At 43.2% G+C, this 25,879-nt stretch overlaps 2 protein-coding genes across 6 annotated transcripts in view; one reads left to right on the top strand and one right to left on the bottom strand.

Annotated features, from left to right (window-relative positions):
- The window catches only part of KANSL3 (KAT8 regulatory NSL complex subunit 3), a 31,242-nt gene extending 10,432 nt beyond the window's left edge, over positions 1–20,810 (top strand). For 2 of the 5 annotated variants that reach the window (XM_060250831.1, XM_060250830.1), the window contains exons 12-22: positions 509–572; positions 1,798–1,998; positions 3,391–3,547; positions 13,667–13,855; positions 15,593–15,677; positions 16,436–16,590; positions 16,924–17,036; positions 17,209–17,431; positions 18,341–18,480; positions 19,166–19,325; positions 20,083–20,810. In XM_060250831.1, coding sequence (XP_060106814.1) covers positions 509–572; positions 1,798–1,998; positions 3,391–3,547; positions 13,667–13,855; positions 15,593–15,677; positions 16,436–16,590; positions 16,924–17,036; positions 17,209–17,431; positions 18,341–18,480; positions 19,166–19,325; positions 20,083–20,648 — 2,053 coding nt within the window. In that variant the 3' untranslated portion in view covers positions 20,649–20,810. Of the gene's footprint in view, positions 1–508; positions 573–1,797; positions 1,999–3,390; positions 3,548–9,507; positions 9,586–13,666; positions 13,856–15,592; positions 15,678–16,435; positions 16,591–16,923; positions 17,037–17,208; positions 17,432–18,340; positions 18,481–19,165; positions 19,326–20,082 lie in introns of all 5 variants that reach the window. The other 3 variants (XM_060250829.1, XM_060250827.1, XM_060250832.1) reach the window with 3 other exon arrangements.
- A 1,003-nt stretch (positions 20,811–21,813) lies between these two features.
- Positions 21,814–25,552, bottom strand: UFM1 (ubiquitin fold modifier 1). Its single transcript, XM_060250833.1, has 6 exons — positions 25,468–25,552; positions 25,325–25,381; positions 24,510–24,567; positions 24,205–24,244; positions 23,155–23,187; positions 21,814–22,786 (listed from the first exon to the last, which is right to left on the bottom strand). Coding segments are annotated over exons 1-6 (288 nt in total). The 5' UTR covers positions 25,470–25,552; the 3' UTR covers positions 21,814–22,688.
- Positions 25,553–25,879: the final 327 nt, after the last annotated feature.

The following is a 25,879-nucleotide window of genomic DNA, read 5'->3' as shown; positions in this document are numbered from 1 at the left end:
GCTTTGACTGGCAGTGGCTCTTAAAATTGGAACTTTGTTACCTGAGACCACTTAAGTGAAGCTATCAGGAATTGAACCTTGGATTGTCTCTGTGCAAAGCATGTGCTCATCCTCCGGTTATGACCTTGTAGCTGGCTACCAACACTCCTTGGAGAATATGCATATGATAAGGCATTCTTGAAAGCTGGGGGGATAAAATGTAAGTGTTAGTTTGAATGACAGAATTTAAAATTCTGCCTTGACACATCATCATCCTACAAAACTGCTCATCCTACAAAAGTCCTCTGGTCCTTGTAAGACATGTGGCTTTTCTAGCCTGTTAAGGAGCTTTTGATCTCACAGATCATAATTAATCATAATTAAAATGAATATTACTAGACTGACTTTCAAGGATTCATCTACTACTGCTGGCATTTGGATTGAGGATTATGCAGAAAGCTATGGGGGAAGGGAGGCAAAAAGAAGGGGGAGTGGAATGGATGTGTATTTATAGTTCTTTTTTTAATAGGGTAAGCAAAGCCAAAAAGAAGTCTGAAGGTCTGACACAGAGTATGGTGGACAGATGCATACAGGTAAAGCCCCCTGTTCTTCCCCAAGCATGATTCTTATCATTTCTTGCTACAGGTACATTTCAACAGCTTTTGACACACTTAAAAAAATTGCTTGATTTATTCCCCACTTTTTCCCCTAGTGAGTATCCAAAGCAGCTTATCTTGTACTTCTCTCTTTCATTTTATCCTCTGCAATCCTGTGAAGTAGGTTAGGTTCGGGTGTGTATGACTGGTCCAAGGTCACCCATCGAGCGGCCACGGCAGAGTGCATTATCTGAACCCACATCACCCATATCTTATTATTTCACTCTAACCATTTCACTGACCTCCACATTACACCACATACATCATGGGGCCAGATGCAGTTTGTCCATTACTGTTCACTAGGTATATTCCTGCTGATGGACTTGCTGTATTGTACAGGTGCGCTGGCACATTATGATTTCTCCAGACCTAGAGAGGGTATGGTGTAGTTCTTCACTTGGTACATTTAGCTCCTTCTAGATAACAAGCCTTGCTTGACTGACATAATGCAGAGGCTTTCAGTTACTGCTTGGTGAGTTCCTTTGTCAAAGCAACAAGCATAATTTGTTCAAAGCTTGAAGCATCTGATGCCCTCCCACAAGTAAGGTGCATCTCTGCTTTTTTCAGAGAGATTGAAGGATGCCTGATACTGCCAATACTTCAGGTGGGAAGATGGCCAGTACTTCTCTAGTCTTGAAAGACTGCCCTCTGTTGGGATAGGAGAATGCAGTCTGTCAATTCCCTGTTCAAATTTAATCAAGCCCACTGAAAATATGACTTCTCTTCTGGAGCTGAATACAGCTCTAATTCAATTTAGCGAGACAATCTTGTTAGTGATGAGTGCATTATCATCATGGCAGTTTCCAGGTGCTCTTTTATTACAGTGAGTGTTACTAACTGCATTTGGACAATAAAGAAATAAATCTAAACTGCTCTGTGGACTTGAAATGGGTCAGAAGATCCTTTGGTTCTGTGGATGTTAGCACATACTTTTTTCCAGAGCCACCTTTATTATTCTTCATAGCCTTTAATTTTATTTTTAGTTGAGATGAACACAATAATTTTAAATGTATGTGTGGGACTGGTAAAATACAGGGAATGTTGGCCTTCTGTGGAACCTTAGAGTTCCTTTTATGTTGCTGAATGATCTTTCCTGCAAGAAACTGCAAAGACCACTTCAGGTCCTGAGTCAAAGTCTAGCTCTGTTTTGTTGCTTCTGAAGGATGAAATAGCCGACTTCCTGACCGGTGTGCTCACCCGAGCAGACAGCCATTCAGGTTCTGATCCTCGTGATCTAGATGCTGAGAAGAAGAAGAAAACACGTGACTCTGCTAGAAGAGATCTGTCATTTGACACGACAGAGAGGAGCAGTCGGCCTGCATCCCCTGCAACTAAGGTCCCAGCTTCACCTTCAGGTTCAGAGGTGAGAACAGCAGTTTTGGAGAGAGTGCACTGAGGTTCGGCAACCTATAAGGTGTAAATGATGATGCAATTAGTGGTTTTCATTGTTTGAGTTATGTCTTTTTTATAATCAAAGTAAGATGATCTTAACCGATCATAGTAGGTGCTCTAAAGCATTGGTTGCATGCATGTGTCTTATGGGTGCTAATTAGGCTGAATTTTTCATACAACCCCTGTCCATTTTGGTTATTTTTCAGTTTATTATCAGCTATTTCATTTTATCTTTAATATAAGCATTCCTATTACCAAACATATGAAATAATATTTGAACACCAAAAGAAGAATAAATGCATATACTGGATGTTAGTACAGTAGTACCCTTGGAGATTCAGTAAGAAATATTAATATAAGATGGGAAGACAGTGGAAGCACTGCAACTCCACTGAATAAACAAACACTGTGAAACTTTAATGCATTATTTTAAGGAAAATCATTGTGCTTTCAAGTCTTTTCTCTAGCTTGAGCCTCAGGACTGATGCAGCACTTTACAAATTTAAACTTGCAGTAGAAATCCCAATCTTCAATGCACATGTGAAAGGTTCATAGGGGAAACTTGCTCCATGGTAGACTTGGGCCTTGAAAATCAAATTCAGGTCCATGCAACTCCTGCACATTTGGGTTATGTCTTAGTTGTATGTGGTGTTCTTAAAATGTGCTCAAAGCACCTACTATCATGCAATAATAATTTTAAAAGCCCGTATCAAATAACTAAAATCAGAAACAGTAAAAATAGGTCAGTAGAGCAACTGCAACATGACTGAGCTTCATTTACTGACCCTCATCTAGCCCATAACTGCTTTTTACCCTTGGTTCAGGTCACTTGTCTGTTGACAAGTAGAATTGGGTGTCATCAGCATACTAATTTCACCTGATTTCAAATCCCTAGATGACCGATCCTGGTGGCATCATGTAGATCATGTAGATGTTAAACTGTTTTAGTAAGGGCAAACAGAATAAAACTTGGTAAAGCTGAGGAAGTGGTCCTGTCCCCGGCATCACTTTCTGCAGCCCTTTGGTTGCAGCTGAAAGAGAAACCACTGGAGTGTGGTGCTCCTGTAGGCCCATCAGGTGTCAAGGTAATGAGGGGTATCTATATAAAGGAATTTTTAGCTGGAAAATCCCCCCCCCCCCTTATGCATACTTTAAAGAAAGTGTTGTTGATTCTCATTGCATTGTTGTGACCCAGTCTTTGGGTGGGATGGCAGAGCCAATGGTCACTATAACTCCAGTGGTCCTTTGAGAGCTGCATCAAGGGACTCTGAGAATGCGCTTTCTGGTCCACGAGCCCTTAAATTACTAATAATTTTTTTCTTGTCCTACAAATCTAATGGTAAGGGGGCTTTTCTTTGGGTAGGATCTCTCCAGTGTCTCCAGCAGCCCCACCTCCAGCCCCAAAGCTAAAATGGTCACTGTGTCATCTGTTCAGAAATCCACTCAGATTGGTGCTACCCAGATGTTGAAGAGGCCTGTGCAGAGAACAGAAGCAGTGTTGGCGCACAAAACAGCTCAAGGTAATTTGTCCTGTTTATGTTCTTGGTAAGGCTCTTGACCTAGATGCGCTTATGTTTGGACCTGTGTAACCAGCAGCTTTCCTGCTTATGTTTCCAGAGTTTACCCAGTAACATAGCCTTCAAATAACATGTATCTTCCTCCAGAGTAAAATCTTCGTATATTGTCCTTTCCTAGCCAAAGTTACAGGGAATCCAAGAATGGGAACGTTGAGTGGGAAGTTTGAAGGGGCTCAAGTATGCTAATAAGCTGTGTTGTAGTTAGGGAATGTCTTCCTGCAGGCTGTCTTATCTTTATAAGCTTTAACTTGAATGTATAGATATGCGTGTCTCCAACCAGCTGATTGAATGAGGGAATATATTCTGAGACATATATAGTATTGACTTGTACACTGGAAAGGGACAATAAAGAGCAAAGTTGCACAAGGACTCCTACAGCGGAGAGGACAGTTTTGACAAGAGATGCAATCCATGGGTTGGATCCTGTGGTCTGTGAGGGTCCTCTTTGGCATGAGAGGAGCTCCAGTTTCATAAGAGGCAAAATGGAGCAATTTTTTGCCCATTGCCCACTGCAATCTACTTTCATGCATGGCTGTTATTCCCTATAGATCCACAATTCCAGTAAATAAATTTTCCTGTGGTCAGAAATGGCTGTTGGGGAAAGGGGAAAACCAGGAAGACTGGGGACTTTGCAAGGTCCTTCTACTGGATCCAGCTCCATGCCTTTTATCCTATTTGGCAGTAAACTCATGCTGTTGCATGGTATGGTCTGTTGAACAGATGTGGGTAACTCCAAGTAGATAGAAGTTGTTACGGTGTACCATCTGGTGATACATTGCTGACCACAAATGTGCCAAATAAAAAAACCCCAAGGCACAGGACAGCGTTTGTGTTTGAGTTTGTGTGCATGCGCATGTATGCATATTTACCTTTTAGGTTTCTGCACATGCCTTATGGCTGCACAGGTCTGCTAGCTCCCACTAAAAACACTCTCTCCTTTCATTGGGGAGTATGGATCCTTTCCGCTCTGCTCTTAAACAAAATATATCTGCTTGTTAATCTGCTGTGATTTTTTATTTTCTGCAGTAGTTAGGTTAGAATCCAAGCTATGCTATAGCACTGTGTTCTTAAATGCTGTTTTGGTCTAAGTGCTTGCAAGTGACATGCTATTAGGAGGTACCAATATTTGCTCCATGAAAGAGTGGCATAACAGGGCAATGCAGAGCCATTGAGAATATTCCTGCTGACAAAAATGAACCCACTTTAAAAGAGGATATCTTGGTAATAATGAAGTAGCAAGAGCTGATAATGGTTAAGCAGTAAGGTAGCCACAGGCCTTATAAATGAACCTCTAAAGCAACCATTGACTCCTTAAAATTACCCGCTGCCGCAGCAGGCACCACAATACAGATGGTGTTAGTCTTTCAAGGAGAGATGGAATGATTCCCAGAAAAGGAAGAGTTTATGAAAATTAAACTTGAGGACCTTTAATAATAGATTGCTCTGAAATAACCCAGGATTTCAAGGACTACCTGGAAAGATGGAGGGGTAGGACCCACAACATTTCTTCTATGGTGGTTGGCTCTGGCAATTCAACTGAAGGATGGAATAGAATTAGATAGAGTTTAGCCACCGCAGGATAAACCTAGATCCTGCCTAGGAAATACTATTGTAACACTTCTTCATTCTAGATCTGGAAATTAGATCTTAAAGGAAGCAAGGGACAGGGTCACTTTGTCTTTTTATGATACCCAAGTCCAAATCTTCCGGGACATATCACCAGGCTCCCTAAAGAACATAACTTGGGTTCTGCACAATGCTGTTGTTCTGTAGATGGGGATTTCCATTTAAATTAATGGTCCTGCTTAAGGGGTCTGTGCTGGCTGTTAAGTGATCAAGATCAAAGACATCTTGTTGATTTCAAGATCATGCCTTAGATGCCCAAAAGAACCCCATCAGAAAGAACAGCAAAAATCATTAAAACAAGGTGCTTCATGGGTCACTGTGAAAAGCATGAGGGATTAAAGAACATTGTGGCTTAGTCCTCTAATCAGCCAGACATAATCTTAACATTAAATCATTTTTTTAATCAGTCAGGTTTGAAAGACCACAGTTTACCTGTGTAGTTTGTATTGTAGGCCATTCATGGGAATGGTTCTATAGAGTGGTAAGTCAAAGGATATATATATATAACCTGTGACAGGGAGAAGCAGTTTCTCTTTTTTCCCATTAGTGTGATGCCAGGCACAGAGGCACTGCAGTGTCTGTCTAAGAAATAAATCTCCAAGACCTTGTCTTGCTTATAAACAAAGCCTTTTTTTATTCAAATAGAGTGAAAATTAAGATAACCTTTCCCCCAGTTTTTCCATTAAAATACTGGGAAATTTGGGGAAGTGTATTTATGCATAGAAATTAATTTTGGAATCAGTGAAATGTGCTAAGATTGCATAGGGTGCAGCAGTTTGCTGTTGTCTCTTGCTTTAGTATTGGGTAGATTTCCTTGTAGAAAACTAAGGCAGTTTCATAAGTAAATATGCCACTTAATACAACTGCATATAAGAACGTTATACATGATGCATTTTATGTTGTTAAAGAAGCAAAATGTGCTTAGTAAATGCAAATATTGTTTTTATTTCAGTTTATATTCAGATTCCTTTTTATAAAGAAAGTGCAAAATAAATGTGTCCCTTTTTCCACTTTGAAAATGTTGGGATTTTACATCTCTGTGTAATGATTGCTCTGTAAATACAGCATGAGAAAATGGCTTAATGCAGTAGCTTTCATCCTGTGGGTTGTGGAGCCCCGCTTACTGTGATATAGTTACAGATTTTTTTTGGCTGCCCTTTGGAAATGTGTACTGCCAGTGTGCTTGTGTACAAAGCAAGTCATCTCTCCTGTCTTGCTTTACAGAGAGGGACTGTCACCTGTGACCTGTTCCTCACTATGGTATGCCTTCTTATGCTTGGTTACATGCCTGTCTTGGTATGCTACCCATAGTCCTGGCCTTGTGGCTGGTGATGTCATAACCTCTGGCTCCCCTTTTCTATTAGGTGACTGAAATTACATGATTTCTCTGCCACATGGCAGCAGCTTTGTGTCCTAGGCTCAGTGGATGCCAAATCAGGAAAGACTGAAGGCTGCTGAATTAAACCATGAATTTCTCTAGCTACCAGTGAGGCTCAACATTACCTTGTACCTCCAGCGTTTACATCCTGTTTTATCATGGAAGAAATGGCTTCTGCAGTGTTTAGTGCTTGTGTTCTGTTGGAAGAAATATGCAGCACTGCCATGTGGGCATCTGCCTTTTCCTTCTGTGTGCTTTCACACTGCTTGAAGTTGCATTTGGGAGGTAGGTCCTCCAGCAGTTATTCCTCCATATTTTGGAAAAAAGGTTTCTATCCAGCATGTGGATGCTGCTGTTTAGTATCCCTTACCAGGATGCAGTGTTCTACCAATAAAGAAATCTTAGATTTACAATTAATGTTACTTTTCATTAGTGGACAAGAAGTACTGTGCTCTACCTGGGCTTTCTTGCTGTTCTGGGATAGACTGTGAGTGGCTAGTTTCTGGCTCTCGGGATTTCAGTCAGGTGTGGAAATAGCGCTTTGCCCTAGTCTCTCACTTAAAAAAAAAAAATCAGGTCTCAGTGTTAGAAACTCAGTGCGTTTGGATCTACTTGAACTGAAAATATACTCGAAAATGCCTTATCCAGTATATTTTGGCTTCCCAAATGTATCTGGGTTTTCTCAAGGAAAAAAACAAAAAATCCTGAATATATTCAGGAATTAACCGGTAGATCTGAAGACAGTGGAGAGTCAGTAGCAGGTTGCTCCCACCACTCAGCTGTTTGTTGGGCTTGTACTGCAGTCGCTTTAAAGTTTAAAGGGACTGTAGAAGACAACCTGAGGATCAGCTATGTGAGGGGAGCAGACTGTTCCCCACCAGCTTGGCTTGGGGCTGGCTTCTAATGCAGCCCAGTTTGAACTGGGCTACAGGAGAAGGCAGCCCAGCCAGGATCTGTGTGCTATGAGCCGCGATCTCCCTGTGGCACAGCAGATCCTGGGCCTGGCTTTTCCCGCAGTCTGGTTTAAAACAGGCTGCAAGAGAAACCAAGCCAGCCTGAGGATTGGGCTGGCACTCTCCCCCCCCCCCCAGATTTTTTCTTCTCAGGTAGGTCTCTTGGACCCCCCCCCCCCCCCAAAAAAAATTCGCAAGAAGAAAAATACTGTTTTAAAAAAAACCTTGTATACCCCTATTAGAAACTCAGCACAGGTTTGGTTAATAATAATAATAATAATAAAATTTTATTTATATCCCGCCCTCCCCGCCTAGGCAGGCTCAGGGCGGCTAACAACATTTATAAACATACAGTACAATAAATATAAGACTTTAAAATTAACATTATTTAAAAACCAGTCAGTATACAATTAAAATTTAACTTAATCTGACAGTGACGGTGGTATTTCCGACGCTAATTTCTGTCAGTTTACATAGTAACACAGGTCTTTAAACAGAACCATATTGGCGGGTCCCTTTGTTAAACAGCCATAATTCAGCAGTCTGTATACGCTAGCTTGAAGAGGGTGGTCTTGCAGGCCCTGCGGAACTGATCAAGGCTCCGCAGGGCCCGCACCTCCTCCGGGAAGGGGCCGCGATTGAAAAGGCACGTGCACGAGTGTTCTGAAGTTTAGCCTCTTTCGGCCCAGGGATAGTCAGTTTATTTTTCCCGGCTGACCTCAGTGCTCTCTGGGGCTCATATGGGGAAAGACGGTCCCTCAGGTAGGCCGGTCCTCGGCCATATAGGGCTTTAAAGGTAATGACCAGCACTTTGTACTGGACCCGGTATGTAATCGGCAGCCAGTGCAGTTCGCGTAGCCCCGGCTGTATATGCTCCCACCTCGGGAGTCCTAACAACAGCCTGGCCGCCGCGTTCTGCACTAGCTGCAGCCTCCGGGTTCGGCACAAAGGCAGCCCCAAGTAGAGGGCATTACAGTAGTCCAATGTTGAGGTGACCGTCGCGTGGATCACTGTTGCAAGGTCCCGACGCTCTAGGAAAGGGGCCAACTGCCTCGCCCGCCTCAGATGGAAGAATGCTGACTTGGCAGTGGCTGCTATCTGGGCCTCCATTGATACTTTGTGTACAGTTAAAAATAGCCTCTCCTGTGCTATTTTCAAAAACTTGGGGAAGAGATGCTCCCCTTGCTGGAAGGAACTAACAGTGATCATTTGGTCTTGCCCTGGGTTGTGACTTGAGTGGAAGGAATAGCCCTCTCTTGCATAATGAGATGAAACATTTGCAGTAGTCCAACATTTCTTTCTACACTGCATCTCAAGGGCTGCATATCAAACAGCAGTGTATGTTAACAAGATTCAGTTTTCCCCTTTTTGTAGATGTTGCTAGTAGCAGAAGCACAAAACAACAAATGCAAAGCATGTCTGTTAAAGTAGTTGGTTGGGAATAGCCCCTAGATCCATACTCTTAGGGCAGCAGTATATGCTGTGTGATTGTTAGCCAGTACTAGCAAGGTTATGCTGTATTCGTATTGTCTAGGTAGGGCAGTAGAGTTGCCGCTGCATTAATTCCGTGTAACTATTGTTTGTACGTATGATATGAGTCTGTGCTGAGATGTTGACCATTCTGAAATAACTAAAAGTCCATGTGTTAGGAGCTGATGGTGCAGCTGCCTCAAATGTCTGGGTGCGCTTGCTCTGATGAAAATCGCTGCCCAGTCTTTCTATCCCTTGGATAGGATGCAGTATATTTTGCCATCTGGAAGGAGAGGGCAGCCTCAGTTCCAGGAATGGTGGTGGTGGTGTTGCTACTGCAGTTATACCAGTGGGAGATACTTCTGGGATCTGTCTGCCAGCTGCCTACAAAATTATTTCTCTTCCCCTTACGTGCATGAGGGAGGAACCTTCTAAATGCGAGCTGTGGTACTGTAATTCTCTCTGATTCATTTCAGCTCAGTTTGCTGCATTTCTGAAACAAAACATGCTGGTGAGGAAATCTCTTCCTCCTGGCACGTCTTCATGCCTCTTTGGTGAGTATCTCCTCACTTTCTGCCTTTGCTGCCTTTTATCCTCCCATCGCCCCCCTTCCTTTCCTCTCCTTCCTTGCACTGATTTGGTGGTGTTTGGGAGTTGTCCTGCTTTTTGCCTCTGCATTGATTTAATGGGAGCTGAAGCAAAGTGCTTAGAACATTAGTCACCTTTTCTTCCCTCCCCCCTTTCTTTTTTATATGGCAAATAAATGATCCTTTTGAAAAATGTTTATTGGCAAGTTTTTTTAAAACTTGGGCTGTCATGGCAGCATCTTTTGTACTGGGGCCTGAGTCTTCCTTTTCTGGACCTAGAAGTGCCAGCCATGCTTTGTTTCTGTGGTGCCCCACTGACACATGAAAATGCAAACATTAACAGCTGATGACCCTAATATGAGAAATCTGAGGCAGCTTCCTTGGATGGTAGTTTTTGTTGAAGGGCAACAAAGTAGGACATAGTTCTGGTACAGGGCACAGTCTCCTAGAAAGCTCTCATATGTAAGCCTCTTGAATTGAAAGGGAACCTCAAAGATGTTTGGTAGTTCACTTCCGTGAGGCTTGTGCAGGAGAACTTCCTAGTGCACTGTGTTTGGTTAATTAGTGTATGGAAGGATAGCATAGATTGATTCCTTGGAGGCACATTGTTTTGCTTCTTTATAAAGAGTGGACTTGATGGCCCTGAAACACATCCTTAAAATGCTACAGTTCTGTGGATTGAATTTCTACAATGAACTTGGGGGGGATGACTGCAACTGGACTTCTGTCATGGCAGGAGATTTGACCCTGTAGCTGGTACATCACCATTAACTACAAGGGAATGTTAGTAAAACTTATAAACGAAATCCAAACAAACCTTACAAATTCATGGAGTGTGTGTGTATATATTATCTTTTACACACTGTGAAAATAGCATGGGCTGTGTTTCTATTTTTAGTATTTTTGTTATGTGTAACAGCATGATTTGTTACAGAGAAAAATGTTTATGGTCAATGTATTAACTGAGTATAGTTGCCTCTGACAGCTCAATCCTGTGCATGTTTATCTGGTAGTAAGTTCAATGGATATTAGTGGATAAAAGTGACTAGAATTGCAGCCTTAGTTGTCTTTGGCCACTTCAACACAGAGGAACAGTTTCAGTAATCAGAGCTCAAGGTAGGTGTTGTTTGAGCGGTGGTTAGGAAGAAAGTGAGTGGGAGGGGCACCTTCTGCTCACTCCAGGCATGTGTAGTCAATGCCTGCTCCCCAGAGTGAGCCAGAAAGCACACCAAAAATGCTCAGAGCGAGCTATCGGAGACTCCAAGGTAGGGATTCATTGCCAGTGGCAAGGCCCATGTGTGGGACTGCACAGAGACCACAATGAAGATTTAGAGCTTGCTTAACAGTTCTAAGCAGAATATTTCTTTCCTAGTTAGTTGCGAAAAGAATGACATCCTTCTCCTCAGTGTGGAACTCAAAAGGTCAGCAGAAGCCTATAGAACTTCCATAAAGTTCTCAAGATTTAGCAAATCATGGTGACAAGAGTCCTTATCACACTCTGTTAAAAAGCTCAGTGGCCACAAGCAGCTGACATTGCTCTGAGTTTAAGTTTTGGTTTCCATTACTACTTGAAGCTCCATCTGTCAAATGCCACACTTATCATTCTCAGCATTGTGGAATGCTTGAAAGCCAGCCTGGAAATTTGCAGGAAGTGGTATGTGTGGGGTAAGGTGCAAATTAAATAGCTACACACCATGTATGGGGCTCAGCCAGGGAAGTACTTATCATACCACCCCACCCCACCCCAAAAAACCCCACCTATTTGAAAACTAATTCAGGGTAAATAAATTTCAAATTAGTAGCATTTCTAAGCCAGTCCAGAGTGGTGTTTGGACTAAATTTTCAAGAGCTGCTCTTCTTTGTTCTCACTATCAGGGCTTTTAGGAATACAAATTTTGTGTGTGTGGTTGGCTTGAACTCCTTTGCTGAATTACTGGACAAAGGTAGAGAGAGAATTTTCCCTATCTGGGACAAGCAAGCCTCAAGCTCACTAACTATTGTTCTTGGTATCAAAATATATGGATAATTAGTATTTCACAGCAAAAAGCAGCCCTCATTCAATACTTTGGCTTTTCTGTCATCTTTACATTTAGGCCTCATATGCAGTGCATTTGATTTGTTCTAGGACAGCTGCAGAAAAAGTTTAACTTAGGCAGCGATTTAGCATACGCTTAATACATTTGTGGTGGAATATTTTTTTTTGTGCCTAATAGTATGTCGCACCAAGACTGGTGCGACATTTACTGCTTAGAAAAGAGCATTGTGTATCCTTCAAGTATGCAGTTCTTCAGTTGTCAAAAGATTAAGAGATTTTCACTACAGAGTCAGTTAGTTGTAGATAAGAAACAACACAGGAAAAATGGGGGAAGAAACTGGAAGAAACGCTAAAGAGAGAAAGATCAAAGAGCTAGAACTGTTTTTAAGCTCAAATGTCTGTGCTGAAACTTTATTAAACAAAGCTGCATGAAACGAAAGAGAAGCTTACATTTGCTGTATTCTCTAAGAGGCCAAGCTCTCTCTTCCCATTTGACTTAATAATATCAGGATACAGAATTACTTTCTTGTATAACATTCCATGGCCATAGGTGTGTTGAAGCTAACATCATAGGATCACTCTTGAAAAACCCAGGGAAAATTAAACGGACCCATTCCTTTCTCTTCCTGTTCTGTGCCAGGATATGTTTCTGTATGCTGTGAACATCTCCCTCAATACATCTTCTGCTACATCTGCAAATAGCATCACAGTGACCCCCTCCTCCATTTTGCAAAGTGAGGTGCTCATTCTGCATTGGTTTAAATCCCATTTCTATTGTAGATTTGCATCTTACTTTATCATCTGACACATGGAGCTAGTGGCATTTCCTTCTCCAAGACAGTATCATTAGGCTTTAGGTATATGTGAGATAATCATAGAAGAATGTATTGCATTTTTTATTTAATTACATACTATATTTATAGTATTTCTCACTGAGTTTCAGAGCGATTTATATAGGATAAATCAATACAGTCAACATGAAGAGATTCCAACAAGTAATATATTGGGACTAGACAGGTCTGAATAAGCATAGTGTATTAGGTATAACACAGAATGCAGATGTAATGTGCATATGTTCGGTTTGCTGTTTGGTATAGTAAGACGAGAAGGCTGTGTTTTAGAGCAGAGGTGGCCAACGGTAGCTCTCCAGATGTTTTTTGCCTACAACTCCCATCAGCCCCAGCCATTGGCCATGCTGGCTGGGGCTGATGAGAGTTGTAGGCAAAAAAAAACATCTGGAGAGCTACCGTTGGCCACCCCTATTTTAGAGTATTGGTGTTAGTTACCTGGGGCATGTCACTGCATTATCTCTGAGTTTGCTGAATGTAGTAAAACAAACAAAAAAGTGCTAATTGTTCCATGCAGATGAAAAACACTGTGGAAGTGTTATGCTGAACTTTTGTTTTAGAGCCTTCAACTCACATGAGTGCAGATCACAATTTCAGCATCTGTTCTTTGTCTGTCTCCCCACTGCCTTGTAAATCGCCACCCCTCCTTCCCTGTTTATATTTTGTTGCTCTGCAGTTGGACTAGGGCACTGGTTCTCACATGGTCATGCTTTCTTTTGAATGAATATTTGCCATGCCTTCAGATCCTTATTCTTTGTCATCTAACAAATTGACCTGGTGGTGCTTATCAGAACTGATGATAACTTTTCACATTGTGCAATGTATATTCTTGGTCACCCTGAACTTGTAGGATTTTGGCAGCTTTCGTCTTGAAGTAAACTGCTTTTCATACTGTTTGCTCTGTAAGAATGTAAAACTTAAGTGACTGTTTTGAGCATTTCTTCATCATATAGCTCTGAAGGATGGTTGACCAAGGACTGTTGAAATCAGAGAGGAATGGTTCTTGATGCACAGGAAGCAAAAGGCCACTTTTTTATAAAGGGCAGCACAAGAGAGTTCCATATGTCCCAAGTTTGTGCCTTGGAGTTTTGTACTTCCCATTTCTGGCAGTAGAGATCCTATAGTCTCAGTTTCAAGTAAGCTGTTTTGTGTTATTTGGTTCCAGTCTCTTCAGAGCAGCAGCTGGATGCAGGAGAGAAAGAAGATCTGCGGATGCAGCTGAAGAGGCACCAGGCTCCCAGCCCCACCCAGTGCAGCAAATCTGCCAAGCGTGCCAAAATCAAGGTGACCATCGTCTCCCATGGGGAAGCTGCTGGAGCAGGGAATGGAGCCCCCCTGGATGTATCACCAGAAAGTGAGTCATGGAACTTGCGAGTAGGTTTTACATCTCTCCAGGGTGGGCAGGAGGAGCAGGAAAGGGGCAGGGAATGTACCATATCAGAGTTCAGTAGCTGTGATAATGGAAAGCAAGTAGCTAATATGCTATTCATCTGGTATGCAGACATTTGGCATCTTTGTTTTAAAATAATATAATTGTTATCATTCATGAGCAAATTTTAGTTGCAGTTTAGCTGAAGAAGGAAGTGAGAACCACATATGCTGCTCTGAGTTCCTTGAAGGAAGAACAAAATCAAAATGTACTAGTGCTAGGAAAAAACTTGTATAGTACTGTGAACACACAGGGCATGTTTTCTTCTGGTATTCCTTAGCAGCCAAGTCAGTGAACCTGTTACGTTTCCGTTAGATTACAGATTCCATCTGTGTACTAAGCTGCACAGCAGTCAGCATGAAGGGATGGAGAACAAAAAGTACAACCATCACAGTGCTGGAGTCCAGTCATTCACCCCCTTTGTAGGTTTCCCCCAGCAACCCTGCAGTGTCAAGGCAGAGAGTTTGAAAGGAGTAAAGCAGGGCACCAGGGGGGAAAAGCTTGTTGAATAATTATATGTTATTTCCAAGGCTAAGTATTAATCTTTGTTATGGTGCAAGCTAAAGGAAGATATTTGTGGCTAAACTGCTGCTTTATGAGTTGCTATTCCTCAGCCATTGTGGTAGTTGGGAGGTGGGAAATGTCTACAGCATGCTGAATATGAAAGGATTCATTCGTATGGTAAGTTTTAAAGAAGAATATCTCCAGGGAGTTTCATGATCTTTGAATCTGGATTGACAGATGAATGAATGAATCGGCTCCATTTACAGAGATGAATGGTTTCAGAAGGGTAGTTATTCATCGCTGCTTTCTACAAAGAGCCTCTCTTAGTAGAACAAGACTCAATGCAGCAGTTTGAGAACACTGAGATATGGAGGCTTCCAAAGCTGTAAAATGTTGTACTTTTGCAAATCTTCCAATGGTTAATTTAACAGTATTTTTCCATACTGTACAAATTAACTACTCTGTGTGTGTGTTTTAACACTGAAGCGTACATTCATCAGCTTTGAAAGTTTCTGTTCCCTTTAATTATTTTAATTATCCAAACTTTATTTCTTTTCACAGAAAATAATGAAATGCAGAAGTTAACTTGAACAAAACAAGAATTCCCTCTTACCATACGTGGACAGAAGGAATATGCAAGACAATTTATATTTGTATCCAAAACACTACAATAAAAGCATAATTTTAACTCTGTTTTTGTTCCTGTGTATTTTATAAAATGTTTTAGGAGGATGCTAACAGAATCAAATGGATTAAATAAAGCCCTGCTGTGGCTGATTAGCTGGTGAAAATCAGGTAGTAGAGAGAAGAGTGAAACTAGTACAAGTGACATAAGCCACAGCCCACGGACATTGGTGATTTGCCACCTTTGAGGTTGCAGGCCTAGATTTCCAGTGCTTTGGAGGCAATGTCTGGTTTCCATCTTGTGCATCGTGGAGCTGCTGGTATCCAGAATCCATTTCATTTGTTGTTCTGCGGGTACCTGCTGAGTGAGTTGCATGATCTCATAGTATTTCTTGCATTTTTCACAGCAGTGTCAGCTTATGGAGTGTGAATGCTGGAGCGTGCTACCTGAGCTTTTTCTCGCCCTTCAAAAACAGGTATAATCTTGGTGAAGGAGAGAGCTTGATGCTTCATTTCTTTTTTCTCATTTTGCAGCAGCTGCAGTGAAACCTCTTGCTGTGGCCTTTGGACAATCTGTGCTGGGTGCAAAAGAGGTGACGGGAGTGCTTGCCACCTCAAAGTGAGTATCTTTGAAACAGCCAATTATAGTTCAGGCCAAATCCTAATGGGCAATTAAAGATGTAACCAGACCTCCTAATCAACGTATGGTCTGGTTCATTCCTTCCTTGATGGCAGAGCAGAACCTCACTAGGATACTGCAGAATCAAAGGGTGATTTGCATGTGTAAATATGCCATCACATGAGAACTTTCATGTGGACTTAGATCATTGGTACTTTTCTAGTGAAAGTCAGCATATGCCTATAGCTGTGAGAACTCAACAGATTTATATGCATATATGATCAGCCTGGGTTCAGCACTGTCCAGGTGAACTCGTTTCGTTCTGGCTGATTTGTGTCACAGATTGAGATCAAGAGCACAACAGACAAAGGAAAGTGCATAGAGTTTGAAGCTTCAGGTGTTGCATGCAAAGTAGCCAAGCTATGTGTTCAGGGAAAAACAAAATTGCTTTGTTTATGAACACTTTCCCAGGTACCTGATGCATAATGTCTTGTCCTAGCAAAAGTCTCTGCTGCAGTCAAGTTTCAGTTTGATTTCCGGCTGGTGCGGTTCAGTCCTTAAACTAAGATCTGGGAGACTTGGGTTCAAATCATTATTCTTCTATGGAAGCTCACTGGGCAAGTTTGGGCCAGTCAGTCTCAGCCTAATCTACTTCAGTCAGAAGGTGATTATGGTGAGGATAAAATAGAGGCAGGAATAATTAAAGTCCCCCAGCTGTAACTTTGTTACCAACTTGACTGCATCTCATGTTTTCTCAGGCAAAGTTCTGCAGCAGACAGCCCCTCTATCAGTCCTACACCCTCTGCTATGATCCCCAGTAGCACAGCTCCGAGTGCTTTCCATGCTCTGCAGAACAGGCTGGTGGCCAGCAGCACGCAATGTGTACAAGCACAACCCAGCACTCCACTCCAAGGTAACTGATGGCGGCGTCTCATTTTGTGAAAGACAGTTCCTAGTGGGTATAGAAGGCAATAGTGTTACCTTTGGCCTGGATTTGGGCATTTCTTCAGGGCTTGGGCATTCTGGCATTGAGATGGATCAGCAAGAGGTCAGGTCAGCTGAATCATTTCAGAGGCTTGCAGCAATTCCAGGTATGTGGTCCTGTGCAACCAGCTGAATGAAAAAATGGCTATGCAGGGTTGTCCTATTCCTGCCTGCCTGAATTGCAAGCTCAGGCAGCAGTTGCGTTTCTTCCCTTTGCAAGGGATAGAAAAACAATCTCTTCACATCTCTTTGGTTTCTTCAGGGGCAGCATCAGCCAGCAGTCTTCTGCAGGGCTTGAGCTTCAGCCTGCAGGACATTGGCACAAAGCCAGCAGCTCTCCCAGCAAGCGTTGCTGCCGCGGGGCCTTCGGTTCAGGTAGGCAGCATTGGTGGTGGTATGGTTGAGGTGCAGGTGTGTGAAACAAAAGCTGAGGCATCAAACTGCACAGACCTTGTTTAAACTTCTGGATGTCTTAAAAGATGGGAGGAAAGTGGTGCCTGGCCTTGTCCCACTGCCACAGCCTCTTTTTTCTTTTTTAACTTTGCAGACCTCAACCCTGAAGACCTCTGCACCAGTCCAGAACTTAACTGCAATAACCACCAGTACAGGAACAATTGTTCGCACTATCCCAGTAGCCACGACTTTATCGTCCCTTGGAGCTTCAGCAAGTGCAAAGCCCACCACAATTCATCAGCTGCTCACAAATGGGGGGCTGGCAAAGCTTGCAAGCAGCCTTCCTGGCTTGGCTCACATCTCTGGTCAGGGGACAGGTAAGAGTCACACTGCAGTGGCAAAGTAGGAAACTTTTCCTGGATAGCATGTCATTTCACTAGTAGGTGTGCTGAGCAGTGTTCTCTCTAAGCTGAGTTAGTGTGAGCTAGCTCACCGGTTTTTAGCCTCCAGGTCACACATTTTTGTCTTAGCTCATGAAAAATGGCCCCAGAGCAAACTAATTTATGCAGTAGCTCACAACTTAAATGCCAGTAGCTCACGAACTAGAATTTTTGCTCACAGTTTAGAGGGAGTATTGCGGTTATCTTGTCAGTGTTAAGGATAACCTAGTTATTAGAATGACATAATCTTGAGTGGTTTGAGACACCACTGTCACACTTAGAGCCAGTGTTATGGAATGCAGAGCATTTCTGCATTCAGCCAGTTGCATTGATGTGTCAGGATCTAGCTTTGAAAGCAGAATTATATACTTAAATAGCCCTAAACCCTAAATGATAGCTGTTAGCTATATGCTGGCATGTGCTTTCAATCCCCTTTGAAGGGAATCATTGTGGTGGAATGGCTGGACTTAACTTGGGGAGACCCAGGTTTAAATGTCTGCTAAGCTAGGGAACTCACTGGGTGGTCTTGGGTAAGGCACCAATTCTGTTTCACTGGATTGTTGGGATAATGTGATCTAACTCAGTGTACCAACCTAAGCTCCATGGAGAAAGGCTAGATGCAAATGTGATTCTGCAGTACTGAATGCTTGCTGAAAAAGAAAAGAAAAAATAGCTGAGATTATGGTTTTCAACAATGCATAGATGGGCAGGGAGCCCAGTATGTCTGAAAGGTGCCGCTAGAACTATCTTGAGCATTTCTGAAACATCAACCATAGTGGCTCCAGTGTCTATAGTGAACTGTATGCTCTGAAGTCACCTTGCACAAGTGAATTTTGTCTTTTCTAGGCTTGAAGGCCCCAACCACTATCACTGTAACTCTGCGGGGACAGGCCAGCCGAGTCACCACCCTCAGCCAGGCAGGCATTGGAGGTGTCCAGCCCCAGCTGGAAGAGCAACAGCTGCTCCTCCCATCACAGCCAGCCCAGGTAATTCTAGCTGCCACAATGATAACTGTCAAGAGGGGTGCTTGAGGAATCATTGCAGAAATCGTCTGTGGAGGTTTGAGAGGTAGTGTGGTTCCAGATTCAGATCGCAGCCATGAAACTCACTAGATGACTTTGGGAAGGCCACCCTTCCCTCCCCCACCCCCCCGCATCCAACCTACCAAGAGTTTTTGCAAGGGCAGAATAAATGGGGAGATCCAGGTGCGTAGCCATGTTGGTCTGAAGCAACAGAATTAAAGTTTGAGTCCAACAGAATTAAATTTAAGACCAACGGTTTTATTCAAGGTATGAGCTTTTGTGTACACACTTCTTCAGCTACAATGAAATGGTATGGGAGAGAACAGTGTATGTTGTCCTGAGCTCCATGTATTTGCTTCCCACTTTCTGGTGATGATCACAGACTTTTGAAGCTGGAAAGTTTGGGTTTTTCCTCTGTTGAAATATACAGTGTTGTCATGTCTGCCGGCTGCACAATACTTGTACAGAATCATAAATTGTCAGTACAGGCCTCTTCTCATTAGCCTCTTGACATCTCAGTTCCAGAGGGATAACTACATTAGTCTGTGCAGCAGAAATGAACAGCCTTGTGATCCACTCATGGTCCAAAAATGCCTTCTGTTCCTGTGTTTTAGCTTCCAGTTCTTTTTGCGTGTTTATTTTTTTTTAGATTCCAGACAGCACAGTTGGAAACTTAACTAACCCAGCATCCAGCTCCATGCCTGCCACTAAACTGCTGACTCAGGTGGAACTTGGCAAAGGCCAAGCTGGTGTAGAGATGCCTTCTTCTGACCCGGTGTCTCAACCAATCTCAGTCACACTTCCTGTGGGTAAGAAATAGTGTGGAACAGTTCTGTCAAGTTCGTAAGGTGGAGCTGTACTCTCCTTGAATTGACTGGGCTTGTCTCTGTAATCAAATTTGATGGACCCACTGATGTTCATGTTTACTAATAGTATGCGTTTGCATTCAGCAATCCAAACAGATGATGATCAGCTTTGTCATCTGTAGCTATGCTCATTTAAATGGAACAAATGAAATGCTTGTCTAGGGGTGAGGTGAGGGTAGAGAGGGCCTGTATATTTACAGAGACTACTTTGGAATACAGTGCATCTACACTACCCACAATCATGGCACAGGTCTTTCTTTTTTGCAATGCTGTGCCCCCACCTGTAACCCTTCGCTTTTTCTCTAGGAGAGAACAAGAGATGATGAAGGGGATGGGGACGCTTAACCTGCCCTGGCCATCCAAGTATCTGGAGGCAGGAAGGGCAAATACAGTCCCACCACTCATCTTCCCTTTTGCTTTTTTTCAGTGGTTTCCACTGTTCTGCTGAAAAAAAAATTGGGGGGGTGGAACCATGACACACTGTTCTGAAAATCATGGTGGCCAGTCAGTGTAAAGGCAAGCTTTCAGGTTGCATTAAGGAGGGTGGGGGGGAAGAGATGCATTTTTTTTAACGTCTTCAAGTAGGATTACTGATAAGTAGAAGTCTGGGGCTGCCAGCAGCCACCTGACTCACTTGTTTAGTTGTGACTTTGAAGTATTGAGGAGCCACCTAAAACATCCATCTTGTTTCTTCTCTCAGCAGTAACCACCACAAGCCCCATGAAGACTCTATATGTGATGTCAGATGCCAAACTGTCGGCACTCAAAAAATCCGTCATGGCAGAGGCTGCTTCTGTCCCACTGAAGCCCGCAGCAATCCAGACTACTGCTGTATCCTCCTCTGCCACTGCCCCTCTTGGAGCTGTGACTTTTGCCACCACCACACCAGCCAGTAATTCCAGCCCACCCTGCAGCCTGGTGCATTCCAAAGTAGGACCTGTTTTACAGACAACATCCAAGACTGTTATACTGACCTCTACACTAACAGCTATGAAGGGTGACCGGGCTCTTGGACAAAGGGGAGAGAAAGTTAATCTGACCAAAGGCCATGCTGTGGGTGCCCTGGAGACCCTGGGCAGGGTGCCTTCTGTTATGGATGACAGCAGCACCATCATCCACACCCGGGAGTCTCTTACTAACAGACATTTATTGCCCCAGGGCATGTTGCCTGCTGCACCTGGCACCACGCTTATAACACTAGGCAGTAACCTGGCCAGCTCCTCTATCATAGCCACTGCTGGCCCTGCCCTCAGCCAGAAGCCATAGCAACTCCATGCTTTCTTACTGTTAACTTGGTTTTTGCCTTTGCTATGGAAAATGAAACTTTGTTGTGGGAACAAGAGTATTGTTCCCTGATTTTTATCCTCTGTACTGGGAGGATGCTTTGGTTTGTTCATTGGTCACTTTTAATAAACTTTTTTTTGTGTACATTATACTTTTAATTGCTGACTTTAGGACTGTTATAACATCTTCCTGGAACAATATGCAGGCAGAGTAGCTGTTGTATTCCCAATACAGGGAAGCTAATAAACATTTCACTTATAGGATTATATAGAGACATCTTGATTTGGGGAAGCAGAGCAGCTGCAGATTAAGATTAAATCTACCAAAAGCTCCACAGCTGGGGCTAAGGAGACACCAGCCTGTCCAAACAAATTCTTCCATATAGTAGGGAGAGGGAGTCAAGGTCCAGTGAAGTGTTTAACAGTGCATCCTAAGCAGGTTGACTCAAGTCCCACAGAGGTCTACTCAATGGTGCTTACTCCTAGGAAACTTTTTAGGATTGCATTGCAGAAGAGGCATCATAGCTAACTGTCTACCTGTGAAAACAAGATGGGGCTGTTCAGAAGTACCAGCAGCCAAGTCTTTTGATAGTACAAAGTTGTCATGCTAATACAGCTTCTTGGAGAGATGAAAAACACATAGTTGTAATGACAATTTAGGAAGGCACAGGAATACTTTTTGAACTCTTTTCTAAAACCATGGAGCACTTGAATGGCTGATCTTGTGCATACAGTTGAATGGATATCCTCTCTAAAGCTTCCAGTCTCCCAGTGAAGAAATTCAAACAGTCAGAGAACTCAGACAAAACTTGTTTTACCAAAAGTTCTCCTAAATATAAAGACTCCCTCAGCTGGGGAATCTTCATTATCACCATCTTTCATTCCCCTTCAGAGAGACTCCACCTGCACTGGAGGCTCCATAGGAGTTTAACTGAGAAGACTGGCAGAAGATAGTTTCCTTCTCCCTCTCCAACTCAACCAAAATGTGGTAAATGAGTGCTAGAGGAAAGGAAAGATGAGGCTAAAAATACAGAGGGATTTAGAATAGTATGTTTTGGTGATCTCAGTCTGACACTTCCCACTCCATTTCAAAAATTTGCCGGCACCACCTGCCCTGCTTTTTGCATCACGTAGCCCAACAAGCTTGATCATACACTGAAAAATTTTATTAGCCGTCCAGTGTAAAATACAGTAATGCATTTCATAGTAAGAGACAGGCAGTCTTGAACCTATGGTATGACATCCTAAATAAACAAGTCAGTGAAAAGTATAGTAACTTTAAATACTTACTACCAACATTACTTCACAGAATGAATAATTTTAGTTATTTTTGGTGGAATATAGAACAAAATTCTTGATAGAAGTGCAAATCCAAGGAATTTAACTGAAAGATACCAGACACTGTGGGGATAGATGCCATAAATGCCAGAGTTCTTGAAATTCCTGTATTTCCATGCTTTCCTATTTATACAATGATGTACTTAAACCATTTACCATAAAAGTCTTATCAAAGTGGAGATGTTCTTAAAATAGTTACAGACATTCTAATGGCGCAAGATTAAAAGTCTTTGAACCAAAGCACAATTCCAGTGCTCCTATGCAAATGGGGAGATCACAAAATGAGCAGTTTTCCTGTTCACTTCAGAAACTTTGGCACAGGCAACAGAACAGCATGTTCCATCTAAATGAATGGGAAAGCAAATGGCAGAGTGTTGTATGTGCCCTGGGGCTTCCACACCGGTAAGGAATCATTGGACTGGAGTAACTGTATTCAGGTACCAGAGAGAGGCTCCCATTTAGAAGTCTTCCCCCACTAGGAAGATGGTACAGCTCTCTCTTTCAGTAAAACTTCCAACAGATGAAAGACACAAGGCAGTGCATCCAGCTTCCAGGGCCATTCTTAGCAGGCAAACTGCTGCTGTGCAATGATTTCACAGGGAAGTATAATTGCAAGATAACTCTACATTCTGGTAAGGAAGGCTAATTTGTCATAAGTGAAGATGCTTACTGATTAAGCTGTCCACTATTTATATTCTTTTGCCACAAGCCAAGACCAACATCTCCCAACACGATCTCTGGGAATGAGCCGTAATTCTGAACCGTGCTTCAGAAAAACGTTTCCTAATGAGGAATAAAAGAACACCACTTACTTACAGAATCATTCAGAGTTTTATGCTTTTAATCCAGTTACATTTCTGTGACTGGCAGTAACTTGTGCAAAGGGTAGACAGTTATTGCCCATTTTACTTTGTCCAGCAAGCCTCAATAAAAGATACATAGGAATACTCATTCTTTGTATTAAAACCACCCCACACAAGGATATAGCCTTAACTGAAATGATAGGATGAAATAAAGAATAGAGCTGGCTACAAGTCCAATGGAATGAGAGGGAGGGGGGAAAAAGGATATGTGGGATATACCCCCTTTTGTGAACAGCTTTATTAGAAAATACTCCTTTTAAAAAAACCAGATCCCAGATTGCTACTTACCAGCTGTCTGTGCAGGATTTATTCCTATTCCATCTGGAAAAAAGGGAAAAAAAATTAAATGTATTAACCACTACATACAACATCAGATATACTGTCAGGCAAATAATAAGCATATGTGTGTGGGGTGGGGGATGGTTATAGGTACCATCTCAGTTCTACCCATGAGGCTGAAACTGATGGAAATAACAATCCAGATCAGCATTTCCCATTTGCAGGGTCATGATCTGGTAGCAGGCCATGGAAGCCTCAATACCAGGTCACCAGGGGCGGCCCGAAAGCCCCTGCCCCCTCCCCTATTTATCTTCGGCGCTGCATGCTGCACCACACTCCAGCCTCTGCCCTTCCCACTGCCGCCTGTAGCACTCAGTGCTACAGACACTACGCACTGGCCAAAAGCCCTCCCTCATCCCTCTCTGATGTCCAGAAACATCAGAGAGGCGGGAAGGCTCCTGGCTGGTGCGCAGTGTCTATATCACTCAGACACTGTATCACCCAGAGAACAATCAGGGAGCGATACTGAGACTGCGCGCTGGCCAGAAGGCCTCCCCCATCCTTCTCTGATGTTTGGAAACATCAGAAAACTGGCTGGCTGGCATGCAGTGTCTGCCCTGAGGATGCTCAGGGAGTGATACTGAGACAGCACGCTGGTCAGAAGTCCTCTGTCCCTCTCTCATGTTCGGAAACATCAGAGAGGGTGGGGAAAACCTCTGGCTGGTGTGCAGTCTCTGTATTGCTCCCTGAGCGTCCTCCGCCCAGACCATGGGGAAGGAACCAGGCCATGGAAGGGAAGAGTTTGGAAAACCTTGGTCCAGATGGCAAGGAAAGCAAATATGCCACAGCCAATTGCCTGCCCATCTTTTCCCATCAGCTGTTCCCTTCTACCATCATCTTTCTGGTTTGGATGCCTGAGCAGGAAAACTCAGCAATGCTTTTGGAATGGTGTTCTATCACCTGGGATGGGGGGGAGGCTCCTGATCTAGCTATGCTGATCACTGATATTGAGCCTGTTTAGAACCTACTAAGCTTTAGCACACACACAAAATAACTCACCATTTGTTATAATGGCACTCGTTGCCGCAGGAACTTTGAACTAAAGGAAGAACCAGAACATGTTAAAAACAGAATAAGGCACAACAATCCTTCCTTGTGCACTTACACTAATGAAACTGTGTTATCACAGACTGGGCAAATTATTCAGGTGGGTAGCCAAGTTGGTCTGAAGTAACAGAATAAAGTTGGAGTCCAGTGATACCTTTAAGACCAACAAAGTTTAGTCTGATTTTATGACTATCTGCTTTGGGGATTTTTAAACAAATAAATAAAAAGCACATGGACATTGCTGGAAACCCACTTACTTCTTCTGCTGCAAACTTCAAGACAGCAGTGAAAGGTGTACTTTCAGGCACGCTTAACCTGCAACATACAGAAAGCCATAAAGAAATTATCTAGGCTAGATCAGAATGTTTCATAATCAAACATACTGAGGAATAGCAGTACCCGAAAAGCCGGGAATGGCTATCAGTCATACACTCCCAAGTCCTTCCACTCTAGATCTGTCTACAAGTTACAATGAATTCATGTACAGGGTACACTTGATTTTCCTTTATGCGTGTGATGAGTCAGCCTCATATTACATTCAATGCACATACAACACAGAATGTATAATTTAAATCCTTCATTGACCCCAGTACTGGTCCCCAGATTTCTTTGCAAAGTGAACATGCACTGGCTCACTCTTATGAATACATGTACCATGCAGGATACACATACATTCACTGTAACTTGTGAAAAGGTTAAAAGGGCAGGGCAGGGTAGACCCAGCCTTCCAGGCAGAAAACAACCACCACTTGACATTGTTCAGAACGTCAGCGGGGAGAGGCATTCTTGTTGCATTTTTTGAAATGTTGCTTTAACTCCAGATTTTCCAAGATGAGATGCCCCAGAAGCATGATAATATAATATTCCTAGCCAACGCTGCAGAGCTGTTGTGAAACGTTCTGAACATGCAGGCACTCACAAGCCCACCCACCCCCCTCCGAATTTCCGCCTGCAGCGCCCCTTGGCGACTCCCGCTGGCCCAAAGCACTCCAAAGCGACGTGTCCCGCGGAGACGCGCGTGCGCACCGTTGAGCCTAGCACTGCCTCACAGGGCGGGGAGGGAGAGACTCACACTTTATAAGGCAGCCGCGGGTCCGAAGTGAGCGTGACCTTAAAGGTGACCTTGGCCCTGCGAAGGGAAAGGAGAAGACAGAACCGGGGTTAGGCACAGAAGGAAGAAAAACACCGCAGAACAGCACCGAACGGCCAACTCACATCGTCTCCTGTCAAGCGGCTCCTGGACGTACGCTTTAACGTCACTTCCGGGAGACTCTCCAGTCAGCCCTCCGTGTACAAAGAGGTAAGACAAGATCTTTCACTTCCGGATTCCATGCGGTAGCCTCTGTATGCTAGAGCAGGAGCCGACTTTCTGAAGATGCTCCGCTTCCACATCTCCTAAGTGAGTTGGGTGAGGCCTCCTCGCTTCGCCTCCGAGTTTGGTCGTGCCCACGTTGCATATTGGAGTGCTCCCCCGTGGCTGAAAAGAACTGCTTGCAACTCAAGAATACGTACAGCATGCTGACAGAGTGCAGGGCTAGGGCTTCATATACAGAGGTCTCAACTGCTTTCACAGTACAAAGATGGCCAGAACCAGGTTGGAGGATTATAAAAATTTGCTTGGGGGGAA

The sequence above is a fragment of the Heteronotia binoei genome, chromosome 12 (genome assembly GCF_032191835.1).
Source record: "Heteronotia binoei isolate CCM8104 ecotype False Entrance Well chromosome 12, APGP_CSIRO_Hbin_v1, whole genome shotgun sequence".
In the NCBI taxonomy this organism is placed as follows: domain Eukaryota; kingdom Metazoa; phylum Chordata; class Lepidosauria; order Squamata; family Gekkonidae; genus Heteronotia; species Heteronotia binoei.
Note: the sequence above shows the minus strand (reverse complement) of the source record. Positions and strands in the feature narration are given on the sequence as shown.

What these genes read in the sequence shown, in the direction of transcription:
- UFM1 (XM_060250833.1), bottom strand. An exon ending in GAGTGCCATTATAACAAATG is followed by an intron (nt 23,188 to 24,204) that starts GTGAGTTATTTT and finishes CCTTTTTTCCAG; the next exon opens with ATGGAATAGGAATAAATCCT. An exon ending in AAATCCTGCACAGACAGCTG is followed by an intron (nt 22,787 to 23,154) that starts GTAAGTAGCAAT and finishes ATTCCTCATTAG; the next exon opens with GAAACGTTTTTCTGAAGCAC.